Raw genomic sequence first — 15,642 nt, 5'->3', positions numbered from 1 at the left:
ATTCTCTCTCTGTCTCTCTTTCTCTCTCTCTGTCTCTCTCTGTCTCTCTCTGTCTCTTGCTCTGTCTCTCTCTCTGTCTCTTGCTCTGTCTTTCTGTCTCTTGCTCTGTCTCTGTCTCTTGCTCTGTCTTTCTGTCTCTCTGTCTCTCTCTGTCTCTCTCTCTCTCTCTCTCTCTCTCTCTGTCTGTCTCTCTTGCCTAACGTACTCTTTCTCCCTCTCTTCTCCCTGTAGATTATTTTGCTGACCTGCAGGGCCGCTCGAATGATGACCCAGAAATCTATTGGGAATTCTATGGCAGCGCTGTGTGTGGTGAGTTCAGTGCTGTGCCTATTTGTGTGTGGGTGTGTGTTTTGAGTGTGTAATATAACTCTGTATGTACTGTTTATCTCTCTGTCCTTAGTGGTGTGTGTGTGTTAATCTAACTGTGTATCTCTCAGTCCTTAGTAATATGTGTGTGTGTTAATCTAACTGTGTATCTCTCAGTCCTTAGTAATATGTTTGTGTGTTAATCTAACTGTGTATCTCTCTCTCTGTCTCAGAGTCGTTAGAGGAGGGCAATGTGTGTGACGTACTGGCGGACCCCCCAGGGCCGGAGGACAAGGACAGGAGGGAGCTCTTTGAGTTTGAGTTCTCCGACCAACCTCTCCTCCCCTGCTACAACATCCAGGTGTCCCTGTCGCAGGGGTGAGTACACACACAGATCAATCTGATTGGATAGGAGTGGAAGAGGGAAGGAGGAATATAGAGTGGTACAGAATAAGAGAGAAAGAGAGTTTGATGAAAGTGACAGATAAACCAAGGTCGTTTATTCAACTCTTGTGAATCCCTGTGGTGCCGTATCTAACCCTCTCTCTCTCGCTCTCTTCACCTCCTCAGGCCCAGGAACTGGCTTCTCCTCTCAGATGTTCTCCGGCGGCTGCGAATGTCTGCCCGTTCCTTCCGCTCCTCCTTCCCCCACATGGAGGTGGTGACGATGGCCGAGGCAGAGTTTTACCGCCAGGCCTCCCTCTCCCAGCTCTTCTCCTGCCCAGACGAGCTGGAGGGCTTCCAGCCTGACAGCAAGGAGCTGCTGGACCTGGTGGAGGGGAGTGCTGAACTGGCCGCTCTGCTGGGTTCTAATCTGGAGTGCCTCGACGACCGCTGGGACGAACCCCCGGAGGCTAACGCTAATGTTGATGAAAAGGCTAATGTCAATGGGAACATTAGGGCTATGGCTAATGCTAACAGTAACGTTAACGCTAAGGTCAATGGGAACATTAGGGCTATGGCTAAAGGTAACATTAGCGCTAAGACTAATGGTAGCACTCATGTTAAAGCTAAGGCTAACGCTAACAGAAGGTCGTGACCTGAACTTTGACCCTGAATTCTGAATCCCTGCTCTACAGTGGGGGGTTAAAATGGGTGAATGAATAAGACCACCGCCCTGAGATCTGAGATTGAACTCCTGCTCTGTACCTGTGTGCTGGACAGACAGAGCAGCAGAGACTGAATATGTATGTCCATCAAGCGAAGATGGAGAGACGACTGTAACTTAACAATGGTCTTATTTTTATAAATGTATTAATATATGTATAAATATATAAATATATCTGGAAATGTTTTCTCAATTTCTATCCTTCAAAGTGTGGTTGTGTTGTCATGAATGAAAGGTTGTGTACAGAGGCGTCATGCCCATGTCACAGAGGCACGTTCCCTCTCAGATTTGTCCTGTTATGAAAAATAAATCCAAATTGCAATATATATTTTTTGTATTATTATATATTTTTTATGTAATACTAGCCACTTGGTTGTTTTATGAAGTTGGCTTTAGCTAGCCCAAATAGGTTCCCAATCTGCCAACCTTATTACTCACTAACAAGAAGCCATAGCTAGCTTGTCTAACTATTTTAGCTAGCATGCCTGCTGGCACCGTTGGTAGACTTTAGAAAAGCAAACAATAACTAAATGTACTGAATAAGACTCACATTCCTTTCAATCTTTTAACTAGATTTAATCAGAGATGCAGAGAAGCATATATAGTTTCTTTAAAAAAAGACCCACCAGTCAGGAGGATATGCCGAAAAAAATATACTTTTTTTGGGTCTTTATTTAAAAAAAAGACTGTTTCAGGTGTTTGAAAAATGGTTCATTGTCCAACTTCAGGATATGGGGGCCTAGCCCACCTCCAAACCAACCCCCAACCAATCCTCACTCACCTGGTGCCCCCTCAGATATTTGGGGTGCATGACGCCCCTGTTTGTGTGTATACAGTATGTGTGTTAAACAGTACATTATGTGTGTGTGTCAGTTTATACGGCAGTGTGTGTACAGTCTGAGCACTGAGGCTGCGCTTTTGAATGTGACATTTTGTGCTGATAGGAAGCACACGTTGACGATCTCTTCGAATAGTTTTTTGGTCTGCTCAGACAGACTTACCGCCCTCTTCACCCTCAGGGGCTGTTTTGAACCTGTGTTCAATCTGCTTCTCATTTAGTCTCTACGTTCACTTGCTAAACTGCAGAGAGATGTGTTTTTGTATAATAGGAACGGTTTAAAGATGATGAGAAGATATTCGGTTATCTTGTACATAACATGGTGGCGATTGCAGTACAGTATCAGTTTTACTGTTTGATGGGTCTTTTTTTGTTGTTTCAACTTTGCAATTAAAATATCTCATTTGTATTTATATTTTACAAAAAAATGCTTTAAAATAAATCTTAAAAACTGCAAGAGAAAGTTATTCTAAGTGTTTTGCTTCTCATTGTGTGATTATTGTTGGAGGGCTTACATGGACCCATCTAAGCTTTGGACATAAGGCATATATGTCCCTGGCTTTTCTAGACCCAATCTGTCTAGTCTCGACCTACAAAGACCTCCAGACAGTTGGTGGAAAAGTTGGGCTGCTTCAATATTTCACCTGCACACATACTTGCATACTTGTTTAATGTAGCTAGACCGTTCTGAGCCCCATCCTGAATGCTCAAGGATAAGGGGGTGGAGGGGAGATGCAGTAGCCTAATCAAGAACAAGACGAGACTCCCTTAAGCCAAATGAAGCCAACAGCCTGGATAAACACATAGCTTTCATAGATACTGTTTTGTGGAGGTGACAAGTTTGCAAAGAAAGCAAATGATTGAACATCAAATGGGATAAAGCTGACCATAAAATTAAATAAAAATGACTTTACATTCAGAATATGACCCTGACATTCACAAATCCTTGGAATTACATCCTTAGTAGTCCTAAATCAGGGGATGGCAACTCCAGTCCTCTGGGGCCAGAGTGGTGTCACTTTTGCCCCAACTCCAGCTAACACTCCTGACTCCAATAATCAACTAATCATGATCTTTACTCTAGAACACAATTAGTTTCATCAGCTGTGTTTTCTAGGGATGGCGGAAAAAGTGACACCACTCTGGCCCTGGGGACTGGAGTTGCCAATCGCTGGCCTAAATGGACCCTGGTTGGTTTATGTATGTTCAAATACCCCCACTCAGTGGATGTACTTGGTATTACAGGTGAAGAGAAAGTGAACACTCAGCGGGCAGCCAATCACTGATCGATCTCCAAGGCATTCCTAGTCGATCACCTAACATTTCTGTAAAAAACCCAATGATAAAGCTTTGTGTTCCTATTTGTTTTATTCGTTTCGCGCTGTTGGTGGTAGGCACACTTGATTCAGCAGTCCTAGCACCGGGGAGGCAAAGCGTTCCCATTTTGAACCCTTTCATGTGTCTGAAGGTAGAACTCTGAAGGTAGAACTTGAGTTAATAAAGCTGCATACAAACATGGTCTCTTTTTTGTTTTCTTGAGTAAGGCAGCTACAAAATGCAGTTGTTTCAGCTTAGTTCAGTGCTTTCTGTGGTGGTGGGGCAAGCCAGCAGAAAATATGGAGTGTTGCGCCGTGATTGGCCCAGTGTTCTGTCACTCATGGGGACACTACGTCACCGCCAAGTCTAAGGGTAGACCTAAAAATTCTAGCCCCTTGGGTGCTACCATAGAATTACATTAGAAGTACCCATTCAAGAAGGCTCAAGGTTATTGGCCACAGATAAAATTATGTCAAATCACATTTTTTATTTATTTATTTATTTATTTATTTTACCTTTATTTAACCAAGTAGGCAAGTTGAGAACAAGTTCTCATTTACAATATCTACATATCTACAGTAGCATTGATTGGACTGATTATGTCAACATCATCCTTTCAGAATCTTAGCTAGCAGTCATGAATCAAGTCGACAATCTACTGGCAAATCCTTTTCAATCCTTGTAATATGAAGAGAAGTAAGGAAGAGAAATTATAGATCACACATATCGGTGCTCATCGGCCATTGGTCATAAACACTACACAACAAGTTGGAAATCGCAAATTCAACAATGAGTGGTTTGGAAAATACTCAGAATGACACTACCCCCCCCCCCCCCCTCGCCTCACACTGACCATCAAATGCAGGCCACTAGTACACACACAAAAAAGGCTCCGCTTTTTTTAATGCACACTCAGCTGTGCCTCACAAGTAATACAACAAATGATATATTAATAGTGTGATAATTTACTGTACCTACATTTTTTTCAATATAATTTCAAAATGATCTAAAAAGAACAACATTTGCAGGGCAATTGAAGCACAGCCAATATGCAGTGATAATGTATTGGGCCTATAGCATACTGCACAAACATCATTGCTACAGAACTGTTTTTAATTGGTTAATGTGGCATTGATTAACATGTTTTATATTGTATTAAAAATCTGAGGGGTAAATCTCGGTTTGCATTTTGACTCACAAAGTGATCTAGACTCAGAAAAGCTTGGTGACCACTGTACTACAGTATATCGAATAGCCCCTGCTTGTGGTATTGCTTTTCATTACCGGAAAATGTAAAAGTACGGAGACAATCAGCTCCATATTGCAATAGCCATACAATTAAAGTAATTGCAGAAATCAATCAATGTAATTTCTGCAGATTACCAATTCATACCCATCATGCATTGCTACCATGTTCGTGACAAACGAGTCAGTTGATTGACGTTAGAGCAAGGAGAAAGATGTCGCTGGAAAATCGCCGAAGGATGGAGGCTGTATTCACCGTAGCGCTTATCTTCTGCTCAGCTTTTACGTCAGGTATAAGAGATGGAATTCTTCTGATTATTTACCTACTGATCTAGATGGTTTTCTGGAAATGATCTCATGCAGATAACGTTGTTACTGGTAGCGAGTTCTCTGCTTGAAATTGATAGCTAGCTAAATACAGGAAATAGCTAGCTAGTTACTGCTGAAGAAATGATAATCTGATTTGGAAAAACACTTCCAATCCTGTTGATAGAAAGATAGTAAGCAGTCATTTGTGGAAAGCCATGTTTTTCCACTTTAAATATAGTGGTATAATGAGTAGATGCTGCTTGTTGGGCCTAATTACCCTAGGATGCTAGCTAGCTAACGTCAATTTGACAGACAGCAACCCGCACCAGCTGGGAGTGGGACGACATAATCGCCGGCTAACGTGAGCCATTTCCCGCAGTTTGACAGTTTGTCGTTCTCAACAACAATATCTAGCCATCCATCGGTTCATTTTTAGCTGTCAAACTAACCAGACTCTCTGGGGAGCCACTAGCCAGTTCAGTATCATGTGACAGACGGCATACCAACATCTGATTCACTCAACTTCCTCAAACATTATTCTGCTTTCCCAGTCACGAGACTCCGGCTAACTAGCTACTGTTGCCCGGCTCTGCCATCCATAAAACAGTGTAATTCGCTGTTTTTAATTAACAGTCAAGTGGGACCAAATAGCATAGTCTTATGATATAGCTAGGTATGTGGCCCTGGTGTCCCATCCACACACAGTATGGAATGACCTTTGCTGTTTAGAAGTTATTGGATGTTGTTTATGGATGTGTTCCTTCTGTTTTTCCTCAGGCGTTCAGGGGGACAGCCTCACCATATTGCAGGCCCCTGAGTATGTGTCCTTCCAAAAGGGAGACTGGCCGATATCAGGGGAGAAGATTCCAGATATGGTGGCTCTAACTATGGGTTTCTCTGTCCAGGAGGTACACACACTGATCCAATTGTTGTGCAGGTGCGCAAGCCTATTTTGTTGTATATTTTATACTAAAATCTTGTGTATTGTGACTGTGTGTGTAGGATCTCTCCTGGCCAGGCCTTCGGGCAGGTCCTTTGTTCCAGCGTCCCAGGGCCAACGTGCTGGTGGTGGTGCGGGGGGTGGACAGCCTGGCCCTGCCCCAGAGTGTGGCCTCCTACCCCCTGGAGAATGTGAGTGTGACCAGAGTTCCAATCAAAGTTGTGCGAGATTCCTTTTAATCCGATTCTTCACAGAAGCTCTATTAATAACTTGTTCCCTCTCCTGCAGCCGGTGCCCTTCACCCTGGACAGTGTGGCTGAGACGGTTCACACTCTCTTTGCTGAGGACACTCCTGTGGTGCTCCAGCTGGCCCCTAGCGAGGAGGTACTGTATACACCAGCACATTATTGGATGAGCACCTGAGTGTGTGTCGCTGTGTTGTATTATACAGGGGGTGGGTATGTGCAGGTCATGGTAATGTTATCCTGTGTATGTGTGTCTACAGAGGCTGTACATGCTGGGAAAGGCCAACGCTGTGTTTGAGGACCTGCCTGTGACCCTGCAGCAGATTCGTGCTCGTCTCTCCCAGGATGGCTCTGTGCTCGCCTCCCTGCCACTCAACTCCCTCAGCCGCAATGCTGAGGTACATGCATTAGTCTCGTCACAATACTAATGATACCAGGCCAAGTATCACGATACTGACTAGTATCGCAATACAACAGGGTAGAAAATTCAGTGGCCTAGCGTCCTGTTTGCCCCATCCCCCAACACGTATTCCCGTTTTCTAAACATTACGCGCATGTGCAAGACAAACTCACTGATTTTAACACTTCTACTCAATACACATATTGAATTTAACTTCACACTGTTAGCTGTATAATAGAATACTGTGTAGAATGGCTGATTTGCTGATATTTGAAAGGCCTACCTGTGATTTGGCTGGAGGAATGGGAGGAAGGAATATACATACATAATCTGCTTTTATTGTAGCAGTAAGGGGGAAAACACTGCATGAAACCATCTTTACTCTTCAGGTAACATACAGACACGCACACACACTCTGTCTCCCTCAAAAACACACACGTACACACACTCTACCTCCCTCACACACTCTCTCTCATAAACACACACACTCTCAACCCACAAACTCTCTCCCACAAACATATACACTGCTCCCAACTTTTAAAAAACGTTAGACACCAAGCAGAATGTAAGGAGTACCAGAAAGAACTGTGTGATAGTGTGATAGTTTAGGCTTACATTAGACCATATGACTCATACCTTTGGCAGGGTAGCCTAGTGGTTAGAGTGTTGGACTAGTAACCGGAAGGTTGCAAGTTCAAACCCCTGAGCTGACAAGGTACAAATCTGTCGTTCTGCCCCTGAACAGGCAGTTAACCCACTGTTCCTAGGCCGTCATTGAAAATAAGAATTTGTTCTTAACTGACTTGCCTAGTAAAATAAAGGTAAAAAAATATATTTAAAAAACCTTTGAAGCACATCTCAAGAGTAGCAGACACTTTTCCTTTCTTCCTCTGCCAATCAAATTTGCCTAGACCTAGTGTCAAGTTACCAGGTTGTTGTTACCAGGTTGTTGTTGTTGTTGTTACCAGGTTGTTGTTGTTGTTACCAGGTTGTTGTTACCAGGTTGTTGTTACCAGGTTGTTGTTGTTGTTACCAGGTTCTTAACTAGCTAGGTAACATGACTGTCACAAAGTGTTTCCACTGGCACTGCTGTGTGACAACAGACTTGTAAAGCCTATGACTGGCCTGTGCTGTTGGTTATACCAGGGAGGAAATGATATACGGCGTATAAACTTTGCTTGTTCTGAGTGCTGCTCCAATGGATCAAATGTAACAACAGAAGACTTATCAGAGTCTGCATCCGCCCCCCCAGGTGAGTGATGCAGGTGAGTCCCGTGTGGCTCAGTTGGTAGAGCATGGCACTTGCAACTCCAGTTTTGTGGGTTTGATTCCCACTTGGGGACCAGTACGGAGAAGGTATAAAATGCATGCACTCACTACTTACTGTAAGTCGCTCTGGATAAGAGCATCTGCTAAATGACACAAATGAAAGTGATGGGGGATACGGCTGGCAGATCACTGCTACCATGAGATAGGCCCATGAAAGTCAACTGGACATTATTGGAACGGCACATACAAGAGACTAGTTGCTGTTGCTTCATTTTTTTATATTTTTTACAATTTATAAACTGACTTAGCTCGGTATCATATGAAACGTTACTACGGTGTTTTAAAATGTTGCTATCATAAATATCATGGCGTTTTGATACCATGATATTACCGTGGCACCGGTATAACATGCAACACTAACGTGCATAAATAGTGCTAGTTCTATCTGTGTCCCTCTGTAAAAGTGAACAAGAACAGTAAGGGTTGACCACTTCAAATGTTGACCTCTGACTTTTCTCTCTCCCTATAGGCTGATCTGCTCTTCCTGTCTGAGGTCCAGGTTCTACATGACATCACTGCCCTGGTAAGACTGAATATATAATTTGTTGGGCACAGGGGCATTGGATCATTTAAATCTGAGCACAGCAGTGCCATCCCCAGAGCCTCACAGCATGTTCTGCTTCTTCATTAGTGGCTAATGTTGGTCGTCTACCCCCCCCTCCCCCCAACACACTCCTGTAGCTGCAGAGACACAGGCACCTGGCCAAGGACCACTCCCCTGACCTGTACTCCCTGGAGCTGTCTGGCCTGGAGGAGCTGGGCCGCCGCTACGGACAGGACTCCTCTCAGTACCAAGACGCCACTGCCATTCTGGCCAATGTCCTACAGAAGGTAAGCACAAGGGGGCCCATACTTATGTACGCTGAACAAAAATATAAATGCAACATATAAAGTGTTGGTCCCATGTTTCATGAGCTGAAATAAGAGCCGTGAAATGTTGCATCCCTGTTAGTGTGCATTTCTCCTTTGCCAAGATAATCCCAAAAATTAGCAGTTTTCTCTCACAGCAACACAATGCCACAAATTGGCATGCTGACTGCAGGAATGTCCACCAGAGTTGTTGCCAGAGACTTGAATGTTCATTGCTCTCCCATAAGCCACCTCCAACTTCGTTTTAGAGAATTTGGCAGTACGCCCATCTGGCCTCACAACCGCAAACCACGTGAAACCATGCCAGCCTAGGATGTCCACATCCAGCTTCTTCACCTGCAGGATCGTTTGAGACCAGCCACCTGGACAGCTGATGAAACTGTGGGTTTGCACAACCAAATAATTTTTGCATAAACTGTCAGAAACCGTCAGGGATGCTCAGGGAAGCTCATCTGTGTGCTCGTCGTCCTCACCAGGGTCTTGACCTGACTGCAGTTTGGTGTCGTAACTGACTTCAGTGGGCAAATGCTCACCTTTGATGTCCACCTGCACTCTGGAGTGTGATCTTCAAGGTGGAATCCAGGTTTCAACTGTACCGGGCAGTATGGCTTTGTGTGTGTGTGAGCGGTTTGCTGATGTCAATATTGTGAACAGAGTGCATGGTGGCGGTGGGTTTATGGTATGGGCAGACATAAGCTACAAGTGTACTCACCAGACATGTCACCCATTGAGCATGTTTGGGATGCTCTGGATCGACGTATACAGCAGTATGTTCCAGTTCCTTCCAATATCCAGCAACTTCACAAAGCCATTGAAGAGGAGTAGAACAACATTCCACAGGCCACAATCAACAGCCTGATCAACTCTGAGATGGAGATGTGTCACGCTGCATGAGGGAAATGGTGGTCACACCTAGGGCTGTTGCGGTGACCGTATTACCGCCACACCGGCGGTCACCAGTCATGAAGGCAGTCAAATTCCACGTGAGTGATGCTGTTGATGGTCATTAGTAGCCTACCAAACTTGCTAACTGCCTGGTACTTAGTACTCTATTGTCACTCTGACATCAATGTAACTGAAAATCTAATCAAACACTTCATGAAAGGCCATGAGCTCATGTTGTGCAACATTCCTCTCTGCTATGCAATTGCGTGAGAACAAAGTGATGGCCTCTACTAAAAAGAGGAGGATCCCATCAGCTTTATATAAGCTAGGCCTACTATATTTATTTCTCAACTTTCCTAATATTAAGCAGATTGCTCCTCTTTACAACAGGAGTTAATGCCGGCCAGCTACCTGGCTGGCATGAAAATGAACCATGGGAAAAGCGTTCTCCATTTGCTAGTTAAGTGCATTTTTCCCGCTGCCACTGTTTTGAGACTTGCATGATAATGGTCCATTCTAAATCAAAACAAATTTCCCATATTATTTAGTATATGTGAAGAAAATATTAAATCAAGAATAGTCTGATGGGTGACTATATTAGCCTATCACTTGTGAATGATATATTATCACTTGTGAATGATGCCCAGCATAAGAAACAATGCCTTTTTTTGCGACTTTTTCTAATCGTAGTCGCACACCTCATGTAGCCTGGCCCTATATGTTTTGATAAGGTCAGTATCACACCTCATGTAGCCTGGCCCATAGTCCTATATGTTTTGATAAGGTCAGTATCACACCTCATGTAGCCTGGCCCATAGTCCTATATGTTTTGATAAGGTCAGTATCACACCTCATGTAGCCTGGCCCATAGTCCTATATGTTTTGATAAGGTCAGTATCACACCTCATGTAGCCTGGCCCATAGTCCTATATGTTTTGATAAGGTCAGTATCACACCTCATGTAGCCTGGCCCATAGTCCTATATGTTTTGATAAGGTCAGTATCACACCTCATGTAGCCTGGCCCATAGTCCTATATGTTTTGATAAGGTCAGTATCACACCTCATGTAGCCTGGCCCATAGTCCTATATGTTTTGATAAGGTCAGTATCACACCTCATGTAGCCTGGCCCATAGTCCTATATGTTTTGATAAGGTCAGTATCACACCTCATGTAGCCTGGCCCATAGTCCTATATGTTTTGATAAGGTCAGTATCACACCTCATGTAGCCTGGCCCATAGTCCTATATGTTTTGATAAGGTCAGTATCACACCTCATGTAGCCTGGCCCATAGTCCTATATGTTTTGATAAGGTCAGTATCACACCTCATGTAGCCTGGCCCATAGTCCTATATGTTTTGATAAGGTCAGTATCACACCTCATGTAGCCTGGCCCATAGTCCTATATGTTTTGATAAGGTCAGTATCACACCTCATGTAGCCTGGCCCATAGTCCTATATGTTTTGATAAGGTCAGTATAACACCTCATGTAGCCTGGCCCATAGTCCTATATGTTTTGATAAGGTCAGTATCACACCTCATGTAGCCTGGCCCATAGTCCTATATGTTTTGATAAGGTCTGTATCACACCTCATGTAGCCTGGCCCATAGGCATGTAGCCTGGCCCATAGGCCTATATGTTTTAATAAGCTATGTATCACAACTAAAGTGGCCAAATAACTTCTTAAAATGAAGCACATTAATCTGCTTTACAAGGGGTGTAGACCCTAACTGGCAGACATACACAGTGTGAGTTTCAAGTTTGGGGAAGATCATTTTCACCATAGAAATGTAATAAGCATTTTTTATGCTAGTGGTTGTATTAATTTGGGATCTATTGTATCACCAACTGTTCCAGACTATGTTTGGAATATTAATTCCTCCCTCAGAATAGAATAGGTCAACTTTTGTACTATAGGGGATAGTAGGTTGACATAGGCTAGTGCTTCTGCTGTTTGTTAGGCCTACTCATCTTGTTGGCTGACGCAGCCAAGGGCAGAATGGCCACTGACTGCAAAAGGCATGGATTTTTTAAGGGTGCATTAGGGCGTTATTAAGTGCTTGTCAAATTGTGAATGAGAGACTGATGAAGTGTGTACAGCCTGCGCAATAAAACAAAGCAGAGCTCATGCCTTTCAATTAGTCGCATCATGCAGCATACAATGTATTAAAAATAAAATGTATAGCCTAATGTTTGTAGAACAACTAAAGTTACATTAATAACTCTGAATTAAGCATATAATAGTACATATTTATTTGTTAACCGTTAAACACAGAATAGGCACAAATTGTTTGGAGAAAATATACTTTCTATTTTATTCAGGTTTGTTCAGTTGTATTCTTCATACTATGAAATAATATAAAATAATGCCACGGAATTCTAAGCAGATCTTCTCTGCTAAATGACCTAGTGTAGCCCACAGCCATATGTTATAGCTAGATCAGTACCTAGCATAAGGACAACTCAGTTTATGCTATTCTGTTCTTCCGAAATAGACTACATTTTCTTCATATCATGTTTCTTTAGACCTGTCTAAAATATTTAATGGATTTATTGTGAAGGTGTAAGCTTTATTACATGGATTTATTAGACTTTTTAAAATGTAGATGTTCCAAAGTTCTGCATCAGTGTCTTGTGTGGAAGCCAGAAGATGCTAAATGGGTTTAATTAACGGTCAATTACAGTGAGACCGACAGTTATTTGCTTGACAATCACCTGCTGATGAAATTTTGTGACCGCCACAACCCTAGTCACACCTGATACTGACTGGTTTTCTGATCCACGACTCTACTTTATTTTCTTTAAAGGTATGTGGCCAACGGATGCATATCACGTGAAATCCATAGATTAGGGCCTAATTCATTTCTTTAAATGGACTGATTTCGTTATATGCATGGTGTGTTTTATATTTTTGTTCAGTGTTGATGACCATAAAAACATTCTCTCGTTATGTTTATATAGACCAACTGTGGTGTTTTTCCATGGTTTCTTTGTTCTACGTCTCTCTCAACTTCCTGTGCTTTAGTTTGGTGAGGACTTGTTTGGTCTTTATGGTGACAGCGCGGTGGTGGAGGTTGTCACAGTGAAGAACTTTGAGGTGCCACTTACCAGGAAATCTCGCTCAATCCTGGAGTCCAAACAAATTGTGAGTGCATTTAATTTAAAAATATATATACGTAGATCTATGTACATTTATGCTATTACACAGATCATAAGCCTGTTATATTTGGATCTTCATAATTCATTAATATGGTTTCAATGGATGCCAATCTTCTCTACATCCCTCTCACCCACTGCAGAGTAACCCTGGCAGTCCCTATAACCTGGCCTATAAGTATAACTTTGAGTATGCCGTGATCTTCAACATCGTGCTGTGGCTGATGATCATCCTTGCCCTGGCTGTTATCGTCATCTCATACAACCTGTGGAACATGGACCCAGGATATGACAGCATCATCTACAGGATGACCAATCAGAAGATCAGGTTGGACTAAGGTCTGCCCAGCAACACTCGAGCCCTCCTATTAGCCCTCTCCTAGTGAATCTTTGTTTTTCTTGTTTTGTGTGAAAAATAAAGAAGTGGAGCTGAAGGTGTAGGCCTAATTCTAAATGGGTTGGATAGGTTTAAGCAATATGGTGAAAATAATGTATCTTAGCATAGTGTAGGCCATGGTTGCACTAATTACAAACCACATAGTGTATACCTATTCTACCTCTCAGCTATAGACAAGCTTCTAGTGGTTGGTTATGGACTTAGGAGTAGACATCAGAGTAGCAGTTGTTCAGGGAGAGGTAAAGGTCCTATCCAATATGAATGACATGTATGAGAGATGCACTTAATTAGTTAGCACCTTTGGGAAATTGCAGAGGTTAACTATACAGTAGCTGTAGTTGTGTAGTTTAATGCTGAGTTATAACACTAGAGCTGTCTCTGAGGTCTAGTCCTGTACCTTCAACTCCACACTTCACATTGCTTATGAGTGTCCTCTTTTAGTAGGCGTCCTACATCCCTGGTGATTTCAAATGTCCTGTTTTATTTTTATTGTAAAAAGTAAAGATGATTATTCTAATGCCCTGAAAGACTTGAGAATTGATGTGTGTGATGTAAATGTTTGTCTCGCTATTTGAAACTGTTTTAAGTTAAAGTGAAATCTAGGTGTATATATTGAAGTTAGAAATACAAATATCCTGAAGGAAACTACTTTATTGGTATTGTGGGAAGGTCTGTGTAACATTCGCTGACAGGTTGCAAAGGCGCCTTGCATGCATTTTGAGGTTGTGTGACTTTGACATTTGAATATGCAATAAATGAATTACCATCTAATGTTTGTACCTCAGTAAATTAAATGTCACACATTTATTAAACCACCATAGTCTGGAAACCATTGATACATTGGCACAAATGACCTTGGACAAACTGTCCCATAGTTTGCTTTATATTTGTCTGACACGGAGTTTCTAATAAACAAACTTGTTCTTACTCAGTGACATGACATGTTTACCATGACTAAAAATACTCTTCAGTTGACTTATCCAATACACGGGAGCACGAGACAAATGTACTCATTGAGTTCTATGGAAGTAACCAGCCAGTGAAGCTGCATAGCGACGCTCCACCTCTAAAATAATCCTCAATATGTAACGGGCTTGGCGTGCGTTTGTAAGTGTTTTGGTAACCGCAGATCCAGTGTTCTACAAAAACACATTGTTCATGTGAAACGAATGGTATCGAACACACATGATTTCCATATGTTTATCATTCCATTCACGCCATTCCAGCCATCATTATGAGCCGTCATCCCCTCAGCAGCCTCCTGTGGATATGAAGTAATGGTACATAGGCTATACATCTATGCCAATTATAGTATCTTGTGGCATGTTATTTCAAGAATGTTTTACTTGAAAAAATTATCAAAACAGTTTTTTGCTTGTTTAATTTGGCCAAGTAATTTGGTGGAAAGCCTTGCAGTGCTTATATCTCTCTCAGCCAGCATCTGGACAGTGAGGAGTGTACATTTTCATTGGCAGATCAATTAAGTTCAATGCAGTTATCCAAACACATTTATCAATGACTAAAATAACAAATCTAGTTTTAAAAGACAAATTTCAACAATACATGTAGTAATTTCATAGCCTGTGTATCATTGTGGTACCCAACAATGCCAGAGTTAAGAACAGTGTATGGTTCAGTAGGTTCCTCTCTTATCCCTGGTTGGACAACATTAGGTTCCATAGGTTTGACAAAACGTGTCTATAGTAATTATTACCCTAAGGCTTCTCCATGTGGCTTTAAAAGACTGCTGTAGTATTTACCTACAGTATGTGTCGATCATGATGGTAATTTCCACAATTTTGTTTTTGTTTAACTGTTTCTATCTTGTTTGATAACCAGCTATTTATGGCTGAGACTCATCCAGCATTATCAGTCAGAATGATTAGACAGGCTAATCGTGTCATTTGGTAACTAAAATAATCCCTGTGCTGGTCTGCTAAAACTTGTCTGGCCTTTGCATAACCTTTACAAAGAACTGGTGTGTGTGTGTGTGTTTGAATCCTGTGTTTTCTACTTCCCTTTATTTCCTGTCTCCAGCTTTAATAAGAATGAGCAGTTGACATCTGGTTCTGATCTACCGGCAGCCGTAATAACCCCTGAACCCCATGATGATGTTATCGCTAATGGCGGCCCTGTGCAGTCATCAGAGACAGCCATGCGGAAGTGTGGATCTTGAGGTTAAAGGTTTCACTGGATAACAGGCCAATCTATGATCATTAAACATTTATTGAAAAAAGATAAATTCATAGAACTGTATATCTAGTCAGATTCACTTGAGGCCACATTTTAACATC

The 15,642-nt window shown here is 42.2% G+C and overlaps 1 protein-coding gene and 1 pseudogene across 1 annotated transcript; both read left to right on the top strand.

Annotated features, from left to right (window-relative positions):
* LOC109885933 (BCL-6 corepressor-like) overlaps positions 1–2,719 on the top strand; it is a 63,175-nt pseudogene extending 60,456 nt beyond the window's left edge.
* A 2,222-nt stretch (positions 2,720–4,941) lies between these two features.
* On the top strand, positions 4,942–14,275 carry LOC109885932 (renin receptor). The gene is made up of 9 exons (XM_020477716.2): positions 4,942–5,105; positions 5,901–6,031; positions 6,126–6,254; positions 6,352–6,447; positions 6,569–6,706; positions 8,507–8,560; positions 8,719–8,868; positions 12,821–12,940; positions 13,095–14,275. The coding sequence occupies exons 1-9, from the start codon at positions 5,030–5,032 to the stop codon at positions 13,287–13,289; spliced, it is 1,089 nt and encodes a 362-aa protein (XP_020333305.1). The 5' UTR covers positions 4,942–5,029; the 3' UTR covers positions 13,290–14,275.
* The last annotated feature ends 1,367 nt before the right edge of the window (positions 14,276–15,642 follow it).

Source organism: Oncorhynchus kisutch, linkage group LG26 (genome assembly GCF_002021735.2).
Source record: "Oncorhynchus kisutch isolate 150728-3 linkage group LG26, Okis_V2, whole genome shotgun sequence".
Taxonomy (NCBI): domain Eukaryota; kingdom Metazoa; phylum Chordata; class Actinopteri; order Salmoniformes; family Salmonidae; genus Oncorhynchus; species Oncorhynchus kisutch.
This window is presented reverse-complemented; position numbering and strand designations above follow the sequence as displayed.